The sequence below is a fragment of the Colias philodice genome, chromosome 13, assembly GCF_061535455.1.
Source record: "Colias philodice isolate Cphi_HAF_F1 chromosome 13, ilColPhil1 Martin Lab GWU primary, whole genome shotgun sequence".
NCBI lineage: Eukaryota > Metazoa > Arthropoda > Insecta > Lepidoptera > Pieridae > Colias > Colias philodice.
The window spans coordinates 7,395,735-7,410,434 of NC_143098.1; the positions used below are offsets into that span (position 1 = coordinate 7,395,735).

General features: G+C 32.5%; 2 protein-coding genes and 1 long non-coding RNA gene across 5 annotated transcripts in view; 2 read left to right on the top strand and 1 right to left on the bottom strand.

Moving 5' to 3' along the window:
* The window catches only part of Atg1 (serine/threonine-protein kinase unc-51-like protein Atg1), a 57,737-nt gene that overhangs the window by 24,289 nt on the left and 18,748 nt on the right, over positions 1-14,700 (top strand). For all 3 annotated transcript variants that reach the window (XM_089702525.1, XM_089702526.1, XM_089702528.1), the window contains exons 3-6: positions 6,953-7,169; positions 7,444-7,517; positions 7,856-8,016; positions 11,059-11,195. In XM_089702525.1, coding sequence (XP_089558651.1) covers positions 6,953-7,169; positions 7,444-7,517; positions 7,856-8,016; positions 11,059-11,195 — 589 coding nt within the window. The remainder of the gene's footprint in view (positions 1-6,952; positions 7,170-7,443; positions 7,518-7,855; positions 8,017-11,058; positions 11,196-14,700) is intronic.
* On the top strand, positions 1,212-2,036 carry LOC149483469 (uncharacterized). Its single transcript, XR_016316535.1, has 2 exons — positions 1,212-1,720; positions 1,830-2,036. It is a non-coding gene; the product is annotated as an uncharacterized LOC149483469 (long non-coding RNA).
* The window catches only part of Rnb (BTB/POZ domain-containing protein Rnb), a 56,165-nt gene continuing 55,978 nt past the window's right edge, over positions 14,514-14,700 (bottom strand). The window contains exon 13 of the mRNA XM_089702524.1: positions 14,514-14,664. The gene's annotated coding sequence lies outside the window, so the exon portion shown is untranslated. The remainder of the gene's footprint in view (positions 14,665-14,700) is intronic.

The window sequence follows — 14,700 nt, forward strand, 5'->3', positions numbered from 1 at the left end:
TAACGCTCCTTGGAAATTCATAATTTAAATATTATGAATTATGATGTTGGTGAGGTTGTTTTTTTTTTAAAGTTAAATAAATAATTCATATCTTCCCAGAGTCCATTTCAGGTGCGCTTATATTTCATGTGAATATACTAAATTTTTATAAGTGAGGGTAGATGTTTATTATTTGATGTCAAACAAGACACCATTACAGTTATATAGGTAATAGACGTAGTATTTGTATTCTCTTTGGGTAATAGTAGATAACAGTGATTGTGTTCATTCGTTACATTTTTAAAAATCTTCGGCTATTTTTTAATTTTCGCCTTCTTGCGTTCCCACAAAAGGTAAGTTGTAGCTTTTATATTTATTGTTTATTATAATTATATAGTTATACTCATGTTTTTAATTAGTTAAAGTTATGACAAAATAAGAAAATGATGAAATTTTATTTTTATGTATAACTTTTACAAGACTATATTATACGCCCAAAGAAGGTCACTTTAGTTCTTGATAAAACTTTATTTGTTAGTAGCTTTTTAATAAAATTAGGTACTTATCTTTTGATTTTTTTTTATTTACAGATTCAATGTTCATAAAAATTGACGATTTGCATGAGGATGTAGTGGAAATTAGTAACCTTGCGCGTGGTCAATCAATACATATAATAAAATTCTAGAAAAGTGATGTCTGTACAATAAAAATATGTAAAAAAAAAATAGCAGGGGTTATTATTAAATCGATCCCAAACCCAAAACTGTAGTTATAAATTTTTTTGTCTGTTTGTCTGTATGTTTGTGCACGCTAATCTCAGAAACGGCTTATCCGATTTAGATGCGATTTTCATTAATATATTGTGGTAATCTTCATTTAACATTTAGTGTTTACTAGGTTTCCGCCCGCGGCTTCGCCCGCGCAGTCAAAGAAAAACCCGCATAGTTCCCGTTCCCGTGGGATTTCCGGGATTTCATTTTCCCGGGATAAAAAGTAGCCTATGTCCTTTTTCGGTTATCAAAATATCTCCATACCAAATTTCATGAAAATTGGTTCAGTAGTTTAGGCGTGATTGAGTAACAGACAGACAGACAGACAGAGTTACTTTCGCATTTATAATATTAAGTATGGATTTCATGTTAATCGGTTCGTAAATAAAAAAGTTATTACCATTTAAGGTGATGAATTAATTTTTCTAACATTTACGGCCCTTCTTAAACCTTCGTAATTTTTATATTATTAAAGTTGTCGTGATGAAAATTCTTGACAAGAAAGTTCAATAGTAACACAATACGTCTACCGTTTTAGAAACATGATTCCATGATATTTTCTCGATAGAAAAAAAATACAAAGTTCTCATTGTTATTTTTTTTTAATCTCTGGCATCTTCAAAATAACAAACGTAAAGTTACGACTTTTTGGATATTAACTATAAAACATACAACCTATACGTCTACCGATTTAGAATTTTGAAATATGCGATGGTTTTGAAATAAACAAGAAATACTTGAAATTAGCGCGCGACCAGCCAATATAGCGAGAGCCGCCCTGTACCTTCCTACCCCGATCGCTGCACGAGTCATTCCCGCTACGGCCGTCACACGGGGAACTTGTGTCGCTCGCGCCATCGTAAAAAAGGGTGACAACACAATACGACAAATGGGGACAATAAAGAAAATAAGAAGAAGATACATAAAGGTTGGAGGAAAAAGAATGCTTACAATTGGAACAAATTGATGAAGTAAGTTGGTTTTATTTTAAATTTGATGATAATTGTATTATAGACGATGTTTGATATGTACCCCTGTTTTAAGTACATAACGAATGTGTAAGATTTTTTTCATTTATAGCATAGATAATCTTTTCAGAAATCCGGAATCCAGAAGGAAAATAAACCCACTGATTGTTCACAATGTGAACCCACTCCTTCGTAAGTACCTTTATTCAGTCAAAAATGTATGTTATCAACGCTCTACTGGTTTTATCGCATGATTCCATTTTTAGCAAAAAGCAACAAAGTGCAAAGAAATAAAAAATCATGGTGAACTTAGTGGAAGTATGGTGGCCGTAATATGGAACAGGAGCTCATTGGAGTAGTATTATATTTAAAAAAATACGAAAAAATTTCAAGAATTACATTTCTTAGTAGGTGGTAGATAAGTATGTTGTATAAAGAATTTGATGTTGATATTTATTTCATTTATACTTACTACACCTGTGCGGGAAATTGCTTAGTACTAAAACAGGTTTATATTCATATTTACATAGTAATGTGAGTTTTCATTTCGAAAAATTTTGTGTAAGTATATTAAATTGAGTTCTTGGGTGATCTGGAAACACACTTGGGCCCGGAAGATGGCGCTGGAGTCACTCCTCCTAATCACATGAACCGATTTGGATGAATATTTGTGTGCACATTTCATTGTTGTGGGATGATTGGTTGATTCGTTTTCACATTAGCTAATGAAAAATGAAAAATTATTTATTTCAGCAAAAACACAGTATGTAACAAAACAAAATTTAACAACATCATATTTTGCTGTCACTTATTATACAATATAATTATTAACTGTAGCTCCCACACTAAGAGAAATTATGTATTTTTGTTGTAAACTTAATTTAATGTTTATAATACATTATTATTGGTATAAATAAGCCAGTGTTCGTCTCACATTGCTGTACCTGCCTACCTACCCTACCAGGGCCTAACTTTGTTCTGGCTATTTTATTTTGATTATTTGTACCTAATGAATAATTACAATTATAATAGAGTGCAAAAAATAAATACATGCGTCAATATATTTTGTGTTTTTTTAAAACAATTTTTTTATTTAAAAAAATATCATTCCGACCGCGGCTTTGCCCGCGTGGAATTAGGTTATATCGTGAATCCTGTTTTTTCCCACAGAAGTGTTCAGTTCGGATAAAAAGTATCCTATGTGTAAATCCAGGCAATAAGCTATATTTTATCAAAATTGGTAATAGTCTTGACGTGATTAAGTAACAACTAACAAAAAAATATACAAATTAACATCCAAAGTTTCGCATCAGTTTTACTGTATTAGTGATATCTTCCACTCTTGACTTTGACTGAGAAGAATTAGGGTTTATAACTTCTTTCAGAAATAGTACCTTTCATTTCTGGGCATGATGTAATATCTACGTCAGCATCAAATTCTATCTAAATCAATTCAGTAGTCCGCGTTATTGAGTACCATTTCATTTTTTCAGAGTAACAATATTTTTTGTTATTTTAAAGATTATTTATAACCTGTATTATTTTGTAATAAAGTAAACATTACGAAATGATAATAATTATTAATAATGTCTAAGTAGTTGTTAAAAAGAAGATTATTTGTTTATAAGCAAGAAAATAAAACCAATAAATCAACAATTAAATAAATGTATGACAATATTATAACTGTATGACGACTCCATACATGTTTGTCCCGAGTCGGCCAGCGGCAGCGCGGCGAGTTTGCAAGAATGACTTCGCGCACACCCGCGTTCGCGATAGCGAGCTATTAGACTCCGCCCGCCAAGCAGTGGATTTTTTTTTGTGTATCGTCTTAAGTATTCACGGCGAACATTTGCTAAGGCATTCTATTGTACACTATACAGTGTACGATAAAACGTAAGTTATCTGTTATACGCTACAGTTTTTCCTTATAAATGTCCAGGTGATCATATCGAAAGTCCCCAAGGGTGGGGGGGGTAAGCTGAGGTAGTAGGGGGGGAAGGGGTCAAATTAGAATTATGCTTACTTCTAGGTAAATTTTATACATAAAATGTCCTTTAAATTATGTCGTATTATATTTTTAACCCCCGACGCAAAAAGATGGGTGATAAGTGTTTGACCGCTATGTGTGTCTGTTTGTGCCACCGTAGCTCGCTAACAGGTAATACGAATTAGATGCGTGTTAGGCAGCATATTTTCCGACGCTGGTTCTTAGATAAAGTGTATCAAAATCGGTTCATCCATTTATTATACCTAGGTATATAGAGGTAAAAGTGGGAATGTGGGAAAAAATATTAGTTATATTTTTATCCAATTCGGTTTATCCATTTATTAGATTACAGCGGTAAAAGTGGGAATGAACAATAATCGAATGTGATCAAATAATATACTCAAGCGGCATATCAAAATATAAAAGAGCAACGTGTTTTATCGAAATCGGTTCATCCGTTTATTACATTTAGGGGTGACAGTTGTTAGATAAATAAACCAAATGGAGCATCAAACGACAGGATATGACGTGTACATAATACATATAGGTATAATTAGATAATATGGTTTACATCAAAATCGGTTCTGCCATTTACTAGGTGTGGAAAGAGAAGGGTTGAAAGTCTGTTAAAGAAGAGGGGGATATGGGAGCGGGAGGATAGCCACACCCTGGAAATTTTGAATTCTACTCAAAGCCACATAGGCCTGGCTCTTGGCAATTTTTTTTTCCTAAAGATACCAAAAAGATGTCAAGGAGCAACAAACTTATAGATATCAATATGATGTAGGAATGTAATGTAAGTATGTAACCGCAATCGCCGGTACAGCCTGAAAATCAGCGCTGCTTTTGTGCAGCATTTTGCTGAGGCTGTCTCCGTTTGCCCAATTGTAAGATAAATTTTATAATGTGTTTGGCTGTGTTTTTTTTGGCTAAAAAAAAACACAGCCAAACACAATAATAATAATAATTTCTTTTCTTTCTTTCTTTTTCTTTCTAATATGGAGGTAGAGGTCAAAAACTCACTTGAAAATATCACATGAAATAAGAAACATGAATAAGAAACCGAAGTTAAAAATTTAAAAATTAAAAAGAAAAACCCAACGCAACGAAGGAAAAGGAATAAATAATAATTTTACAAACTTCCCGACGATCTTTAAAATTAAGTACCATTATAAAAAAAATATAATTGTATATACTTTTACCGTGGTTTCATAAAACCACACAACATTTTTATTTTTATAAATATTTAAAATGGTATTTATTTTTAAAGATCTTCGGGAAGTTTGTAAAATTATTTATTCCTTTTTCTATGCACTTTTCTTCGTTGCGTTAGTTTTTTTTTTTAATTTAATTTTTATTGCACGGTCTAAACGGTTTAGTTACTACAGGCGTGAGACAGGAAAGATCTGAGCGCTGAGACAAACGTCAAAACGCAAAGGAATAGAATCCGCTATCGATACTAATTATTGTCATAAGCGTATGATGTTTTGCTAAGGATTTGTTCACCTTACCAACGACGACGACGACCACGAACAAAATTTTCATCCAGTCGTAATTTAACAAAATTGTGCTAAACACAATTAAAAATAAATTATTAAAATTTCCTGTCGTTCTGGTGATTGGAATTTTTTTTTGAGATCAATGAATGAAAAAATAGATTTTTCGTAGAAACGGTAAAATTATCTATAAAAAACTTCAAATACATTGTTTTCTAGGAGCCACCGTTTCTACGAAAAATCTATTTTTTCATTCGTTGATCTCAAAAATAAAAATTCCAATCACCAGAACGACAGGAAATTTTAATAATTTATTTTTAATTGTGTTTAGCACAATTTTGTTAAATTACGACTGGATGAAAATTTTGTTCGTGGTCGTCGTCGTCGTTGGTAGGGTGAACAAATCCTTAGCAAAACATCATACGCTTATGTCAATTAGTATCGATAGCGGATTCTATTCCTTTGCGTTTTGAAGTTTTTCTCGGCGCTCAGTTGCTGCATGATATATTGTCAAAAACATCCATACAAGGAAGGAAGAAAAATAAATTTGCTCCCTTCCCTCCTGGTGCCTAAAAATAATATGACATAATTTAAAATAAATTTTACGTAGAAAATTAACTAGGCATTTATTTTTTATTTTTTAGCTCAGTTTAGTAATAAATTTTACTAACAGTTCTTTTAATTATTTATGGTAGTACGTGTTTATTCAATAAAAGTTAAGTAGTCACCTACTATGCAGTCACTATTCCACGCGGACGAAGTCGCGGGCACAGCTAGTGAAAAATATTTATCTAGAATTTATCGGATTCGTCACTGAAACGTTTTGTGTCAAATTACACAAGGACTCATTGTATTCAAATTTTATTTACCCAAGAACACAGTTTTGACTATATTATACCTTTTGTCAGTTTCGAACTTGTGAAAGACAAAAAACTAATACAATAAAAAATGCAATAATGTTTCTCGTTTTTTATGGAAGAGTTCAATCACGTGTGTGTTTACATTGATTCATGAATTTAATGATGAACAGGTCAACTTACGATACCTATATTTTTCGATCGACTGTACCTAGTCATATAGTAACTATTTTGAGAATTGAAAATATATTACGTGAGGTTCAAACTGTTCAAAAAAATAGTCTAGGTCAATGTTACAAAAACCATTCGGCTTTATAAAGCCTATACAAAAAGTCTCCTCAATAAACTATTACAATTACTAATAAGATTTTTGATAGGTTATAAAAGTAATAAAAACCAAAGAAATAGATACCACATACCTATTTAAATTTATCACAAACAATATAAAATGGGATGTACTATTATTAAATGACTGTAAAATATATTTATCTGTTAAGATTAGTAAAGAAGAATTTAGAGAGAATGGTGAATTTTTGTATTAATAATTTACTTACTACTTATTAAAGTACAATAAATTACATTTACTCAATTTCTCCAATAATAATTTTTATTTTTAGGTACGCACTGTTAAACCTTGTTCACTTAACTATTGTTTCGTAAACACTGCCGACTTTATGTTAAACACTGCCGACTTTATGTTACGATATACGAAAAAGTACATTTGACTAACTAAATATATCGCCTCGGTGCGAACGATTTATAAGTCTTCCAGTGTTTACTTTAGCGAACTCGCGTTTAGCACAGTAGTTTTTTGAACGTTCAATCTCGTTGGTGTCTCGCGTTCGACTTGAATTTTTTCAGTCTTTTCATATTCATTTTGTTTACTTAACAGTATTGTAATGGCGGCGACTTGGCGGACTATTTACAAACAAATAGGCTCCTCAGCGAGGCCACCATACGAACCTTCCTTCGGCAGCTGGCTGAGGCCATGCGCGCCATTCACGCCAAGGGGATTGTCCATCGTGATCTGAAGCCACAGAATATTCTCCTGACACACAACGTCGCCCCACCTCGCACGCCGCACCCCGAAGAGATTACACTCAAGATCGGTAAGGTTCACTTTTAAAAAGAACAATTGAGAGGAATATTTTACTGTTGATTCTTATCGTGCGCTTCCACCAGAGATTTGAGGATACGAAGCGAGCCAATAGTATCGCTCAAACGCTTAATGAAGCGAATCTCTGGTGGAAAAGCACCCTTGTACCAAAAATAACGAAAGAATGCACATCTTGAACGAATATATCACACTTGTTTAAACAATTTTAATGTGTTTTGGGGCGTTTCTCTGATTATTTATTTATGGCATAACAATTTCTTACACAGCTGATTTTGGATTTGCTCGATTCTTAGAAGAAGGAAATATGGCCGTCACACTTTGCGGATCTCCTATGTATATGGTAATATTCACATATTTTAACTTTTGTACACTTTATCATAAATACCTTAAATAATTGCAAACATTCTATAGATACAGTAAAATGTCACTTGTTAAAGAAATTCTGAATGGTTCTCTTCACGATGTATTATCGACTCTTGATAGAGCATAATATAAAAGAACAAATTAATTTACCCTTTTTCCTCCTTTTTTACACTAGTAAGTAAATATTTTTAATAGTCATAACTTTTTCAGTACTAAACATGTATTTCATACAAAAAATTGTATATATGAAAATTAAACCATGTATGTTTTCATAAAAGAAGCTCAAAAATCAATTTTAACGACTTTGAATTTCAGGCGCCCGAAGTTATAATGTCCCTAAAATATGACGCAAAAGCGGACCTCTGGAGCTTGGGCACGATCGTATATCAATGCTTAACTGGCAAGGCTCCTTTCCAAGCGACCACGCCGCACGAACTTAAGGCTTTCTACGAGAACAGCGTCGACTTACAGCCCAAGTAAGTTCTCATTTAATTAGTCAAACGAATAAACCTCGATCATTTTATGTATGGCCACACTATAAACAGATATGGCTTACATGTTCTTTGAAAATAGTTACAACAAAGACTAGTTACTTCAAAAGTTGATTCCATTCGTTTATAGCGGATGTTTACAGTTCTTCATTCAGTAGTCTAAAGATTTTAGAATGCGAGTATTTTTATTTATACATGTTCGTCTACGTTTAAGATTTACAATTTCAACTTTGATGTAGTTTAGTTAATCGTGTCATCTCAAAATATTATAGTGTTTATATTTTTCTAACCGTACTAAATGAATATGTTATCCTCAAAAAACTTTTTTTTTTAAATATAGGTGATGGGAATTATTTATCATTTCACTTAATAAGCAAGTGATGTGTAATAAAAGTAACTAATTTACTACATATTACATACATACTAGCTTTCCGCCCGCGGCTTCGCCCGCGTTTTCAAAGAAAAACCCGTTCCCGTAGGATTTCCGGGATAAAACCTATCCTATGTCCTTTCTCGGGTATCAAAATATCTCTATACCAAATTTCATGCAAATTATTTCAGTAGTTAAGGCGTAATTGAGTAACAGACAGACAGACAGAGTTACTTTCGCATTTATAATATTACTAGCGACCCGCCCCGGCTTCGCACGGGTGCAATGCTGGTACTAAATATACTACAGAAAAACTGTGAACGTTGTACATATATAAAAACATAGCAGCCCGCTCCGGCTTCGCACGGGTATAAAATAGATAGCCGAGCGGCCGGCCGGTACCGCCGCAAACGCTACGTCCCGCAATTTTTAAATCTGTAATATCTTCGAAAATATTCACTTAAATCATACGGTGTAAAGGGCCATATAGATCAATATGAAATGAACAATGTATTCAAGGTATTTAATTGGTTAAGGATTAATGCTGTATTGGTTAAAATCGCATCGAAAATTAGCCATTATTTGTCGTAAAAAGTAAATGACAAAAAAAAGTTATTGTGGGTTATCCATAAGAGATAGACATATACCATCGCGGACTTTTCTATAGACCTTTTCAATATGTATAATACTTAGTACATTATTTTGATAAAACTCGTAGAGTTCAGCCTGCGTTTGCAATATAAGCGGAAAAAATGTAATTTTTACGACATCACATTAGAAACCTCAAAAATAACAGTACTTCTCCACTATTTAATGGATGTTATTATACATATAAACCTTCCTCTTGAATCACTCTATCTATTAAAAAAACCGCATCAAAATCCGTTGCGTAGTTTCAAAGATTTAAGCGTACAAAGGGACATAGGGACATAGGGACAGGGAAAGCGACTTTGTTTTATACTATGTAGTGAAGTATGGATTATGTGAGTTCTATTATTATAACGGAATCCTAAAATCTACAACGCTCACTGTGCCTATTCACGGTTTCACAAATTAAACACTTCCTTATTGCAGTGGAACAAATTTGGCCATTTCTTCATGTAATTTCCTAAACTGTACGTGAAATCTCAAAGAACGCGAGTTCGTGTAAAACGTACAACGACTCGATGTTTATTGATTGTTAATGTTATGCGGGTTAATTTTGGAAGTAAATTTGCGTCCGCCAGTGGAAAGCAAAGTTTTGTAAACTTTAGTCTAATTTTGAATTATTATTGAATAAATGTTTCTCAGTTCGTAGTTACTTCAAATTGTATGCACGAAATTGGAATTTATATACTTTGTAAATAATGTTATATTGTAATGATGTTAACAATGAAATGCGGTTTGTGCAGTTTTCAACAATAAAAACGTTGAATGAACATGGCGGTAACTTTTATGGTTGTAGAGAGCAAGCCGTTGGTTCATACTTTGTATTATTTTCAATAGAATTTATGCCTTTATACATATATAATGCTAAAATTTGTATAATTCATGAATACATACCTACTTAGTAGGTAAGTGCCTGCATAAAAGACTATAATTACCTCCTACATACACATCGTAAGAAGGAGACAATATTATTGAACGTCGCCCAAGAGGGCTTTCTGAAACCATTCTACATGAAGGTATTTACCTTCTTTTCACTTTTATTTTGCTTTAATAATTATTATCATAGCCTTCTCAGAATCCGCTGTAGTAACTGCGAAAATACTTCACCGCTATAAATATACCAATCAATTAATCAATAGCAATTTATTGCGAAGATAATGAACCTTTAAATGCATCAGTGCATTATAAAGAACGTTTAATTGCATAGACAGCAAATGTGTTTGCTACTTCTAGTGTACCTATATGTGCGACTAAAAATAATTCTTAAACGTTGTCAGCTGATGTTCGCCTCACAGCTGTGAGGGCCAGCTGGCCCTCATGCTATATAATGCCGTTATTCATCAACGGTAATAAAGCTAGAAGTCGTCATTATTTACTCTGAAGGCAAAATAAATTAAGAATTAACACAATTACCAGTGTTTTTTTTTTGTTTAAAAATAACTATACGAGTTTCCTTTCAATTGTTTAAGGTTAGATTGCAAAGCTGTTAATATAAAATTATTGAAACAACGTTAGATAATTGTTTATACGTGTATATCTATGAATATTGCGTATCTGTAAGAATACATAGTATTTTACACTTTCACATAAACAGCATATCCATTGATATAAAACTTTCACGTCATTATTGCTCACTGTAATGGACATAACGTCATATTATTCTCGCAAGTCCATCTGAGCATGCGATTATTATGTTTGATAAAATGACTCATGTTTATGTTTATATGAAAAACCCTTTTCAAGAATATACGAGTAATTTTAAGTATCAGAAAGAATTATTTACATCAAATTCAAAGAATAGTTTTATTACTGATAACTGCACTACAGTGAATGTTTATTTTTAAGAATTTATCGCAATTTATTCCTTTGTCTCTTGTCAGTTACAATTTTACACGATTAGATACATCATAGGTCTCACCTATGAAAATATATAAGTTTATGATGATATAACTAAAATAATGATATCATAACGCGATGAAAGTATAAAAAGTGATGTTTAAACTTTGCAGGATGCCAGCCGGAACAAGTCCCGAGCTCTGCAATTTACTTATCGGCTTACTGAGACGAAACGCTCGAGAACGGATGCCTTTTGAGGTGTTCTTCAACCATCCATTCTTACAAAGACCCAGAACAACTTCTATAACAAGTTAGTATAGTACACACCATCTTTGCCTTATCATCATTCATTAGTCTAGTTTTGTATAACATTAACCATTGAAAACATTTTTTTCTTCACAAATCACTACGCAATAATATTTCGATCACATCTTTCCGCGTTGTTTCAGTAGCGAGTAGAGATTTCCTTATCGTATGTCACGTTAAAGTACACAATTAATTGTTAATTAGTCAGTGATGCAGTAAATTTGATTAATATATACAAAACATGAGTTTAATCGTACGTTTCATAAAACTTCGATATGTTCGGATGACTCACTCTATTCGACCTAAATGTTTCATTCTTACAAAATCTGTTACAGTTTCCTATTTATTTGGCCTCTATGTATTTCATTATTCGTATTATACTTTAATAGCTGTATTGGATTACCTCAAGAAAAATAGGTTTCATTATCAGATAAAAACATTAAAGACACGAGTTACATTAACCTCTTAAAATGTTTTGTTTGATTACATCAGTTCTATGAGGGAAGGCACACAGATTCTGCTCGCTCATTCAGAGCGCTGACCTGACTTGTTCAATTAAATGTCAAGAGTTCATCACACTTTTTATAATAGTGATTCAGTTCTATTGCGATAAATGATAGGTCAAAAGTATAGCAGGAAATGGTGTCACATCTGCGACTTAAGGTGATTGCAACGATCTGTTCCCAGCCAATATCCCGCTAGATGGCGCTGAATTCTACATTTCTAGTTTATTTGAGTTTTTGCGTAATTGGAATAGTCATCAAACCTAGGAATAGTCATGGCGGTTACTGAATATTATATTTTATTGAAATATGTTATATCATTGCCTTAAAATCCACCCAATTCGGTAAAATTATGCGTTTTAACATCTGTCATTGCATACAGGGTCGTTTACACACACAGACGTATACAAAAATGATAAAGATTTAACTCTAGATGGCGTGAATGTAAAGCGCGTCACACACGGTGAAGATACTACCTATAATATTTTATCTAATCTAGTAATATTTTATATTACAGTATCTTAAGGTATCCAGTATCAGCGTTCTGACCATCATTTTTCTTTTTTCGCTGTAGAACCGCCATCCTGTTACAAATGACCCACAAAGGAGAATGACCACGGGTGGTATCGGTAAAATTTTAGTTGTGCCACGTATTCGTTATATTGTTAATTCCTATTTGTATTTATAATGATCATATGTATCAATATTAAGTCTTAATTAAACCGGATAAATTGAAATAATAGTAAAAGTAAAAGTTTTTCTTTTGAAACATGTATGAACTTTCGCATTAGTAGGAAGTAGGATTGTTATAAAAATAAAAGTTATATTTGTTGGCGTAAACTATTTTATTGTAATTTTGGGAAATAAATAATGTCAAAATTGATTACCTACAATAAAACGCAGTTTTATTTTATTACCTACCTACATTACACTATTGTTTTTTTTTTATCAAAACATGTATTTGAAGTAGCAAATATGATATTATGCTGATCCAAGCATTTTCACTCAAAACTAATATCACTAATGATTTGTAAAAGTAAATTATTTCAAAATACATTTCATAACCAACAAGTAAGAATAATTATTCATACAACAACAAATCAAAAACACTATTTACTATGGAAAAAAAACCAGGAAGGTGAAAAACATATTTACGATTTCGATGCACTCGACTTTTAGTAAAATAATAGGTAAAAATATTATTATGGTTTTGATCACAGACATATCTGTGGTTTTGATTTTAGCTACTAGTATCAGAAAGCTGCGTGTTCAATGCACGTCGGGGTCCCACAACTGTGGAGGAAGGAAGGTAGAATACCTCCATCGAATAAGTGAAGTTTCTCGACATACTCGATTTGCCGGCCGGCCTCAATGAAGATTGTCCGAAAGTTGTATATGTGCTCTGTAACGAAAAAATTTCGCTAGCGCGATTCAGAGTGAGGTGTCGTACAATATACCTAATGAAGTTTTTCATCTTTTTATTTTACTGCAAATACAAAATAAAAATTAAACAATGGTAATGTAAATTCTAAACAAACTACTACCAAAATACAATTAGAACAAAAATCATTTGACTTGTTTATTTCACCCAGAGGCCAGAGGCGGCTCGTGACAAAATTGTATAGGTGTTCACTTGAAATAAAACAACGAAAATACAATAGCGTTCGGGATGATTTATTACAAAAAAATGAGCACCACATTTTATAAATGTCTATAACACTAAAAATTACAAAGTACAGGCTATTTCAAAACGAATTCAATGACTAGGTATCAATAATTAGTAAATCACCGAATTTGCATTCGCGAGCGTAGGTATCCATAGTGTTTGTCACTGACGGTCACTGACCTCTATAACTTATAGTTATAGAGGTCAGTGGTGTTTGTTGTGTAAACATGTATGTATTTGAGTAGTTAGTAGCATATTATATTCTGAATTTCTGATCCATGCCTATTCACTCAAAACTAATAACACTAATGATTTGTAACAGTAAATTATTTCAATAGGTAGGTATTTGAACATTTCCCAACAAGACGTAAGAATAATTATTCGTAGGTATACAAGATACAATAACAAATCTAATACACTATTTATTATTTTATTATTTACTAGCGGTCCGCCCCGGCTTCGCCCGTGGTACATGTTTACGTTTTCTCTCCATAAGAAGTAATAGCTAGAGAGCTAGCGCAAAGCTACCTGTATGTATTTGACCAGACCTGGATTTTTGTGTGTTGATTCCCCTATACCTACTATACATGAGATGAGGAGTCACTAAGCCCAGAGTGGTGGACGGGGCGCGCGCTTAGGTAAGACAGGTGGAAATTTTTGGCGAACTTTAAAACCATTTGACCACGTCTGCCATTTTGATATTTGAAAATAGATTATTATTACTATCGGAAAATAACAATGGCAGACCATTATCACGCGGATAACATTCTGGCAGACACTTATGAAAGTGCTGAAAAAAATACAATTTTGAAAGTATTTGACCAGATCTGCCATTCATATATTTTATTTATTAGGGTCTTAAAAACTTATTTTCGAAACGGCAGACATTTTCATTGCGTACAGACTTCAGCAGACAACAAAACTTTACAGACTTCAGCAGTCAACAAGACTTAGCTTCTACATGGTCAGATGTATATATGTATTACGTTTCCTGACCTTACATCAATGATTTACTTTATTAATGTTTTTATGGTCATTTACATTTAATTTTGAAAACTATGGAATAAAATTTATAAATTTGATGATACAAAACTAAATATACATTTGTAAAGAATCTCAAATATAAAGTTGTGTTGCAAATAACAAATCATCATTTAAATATTTAGTTTATTTCTTTATTTAAGAAACAATTAACAATTACAAAACAACATAAAAAAACACGCATGCATTTATTGAAATGTTCATTCATCATCACTATCGTATGGCGTTGTGTGACTCGTCTTCATAATCCATTGAATCGGATTCTGTAAAAGTAAAACGTAAATTATATAATAAAAGAA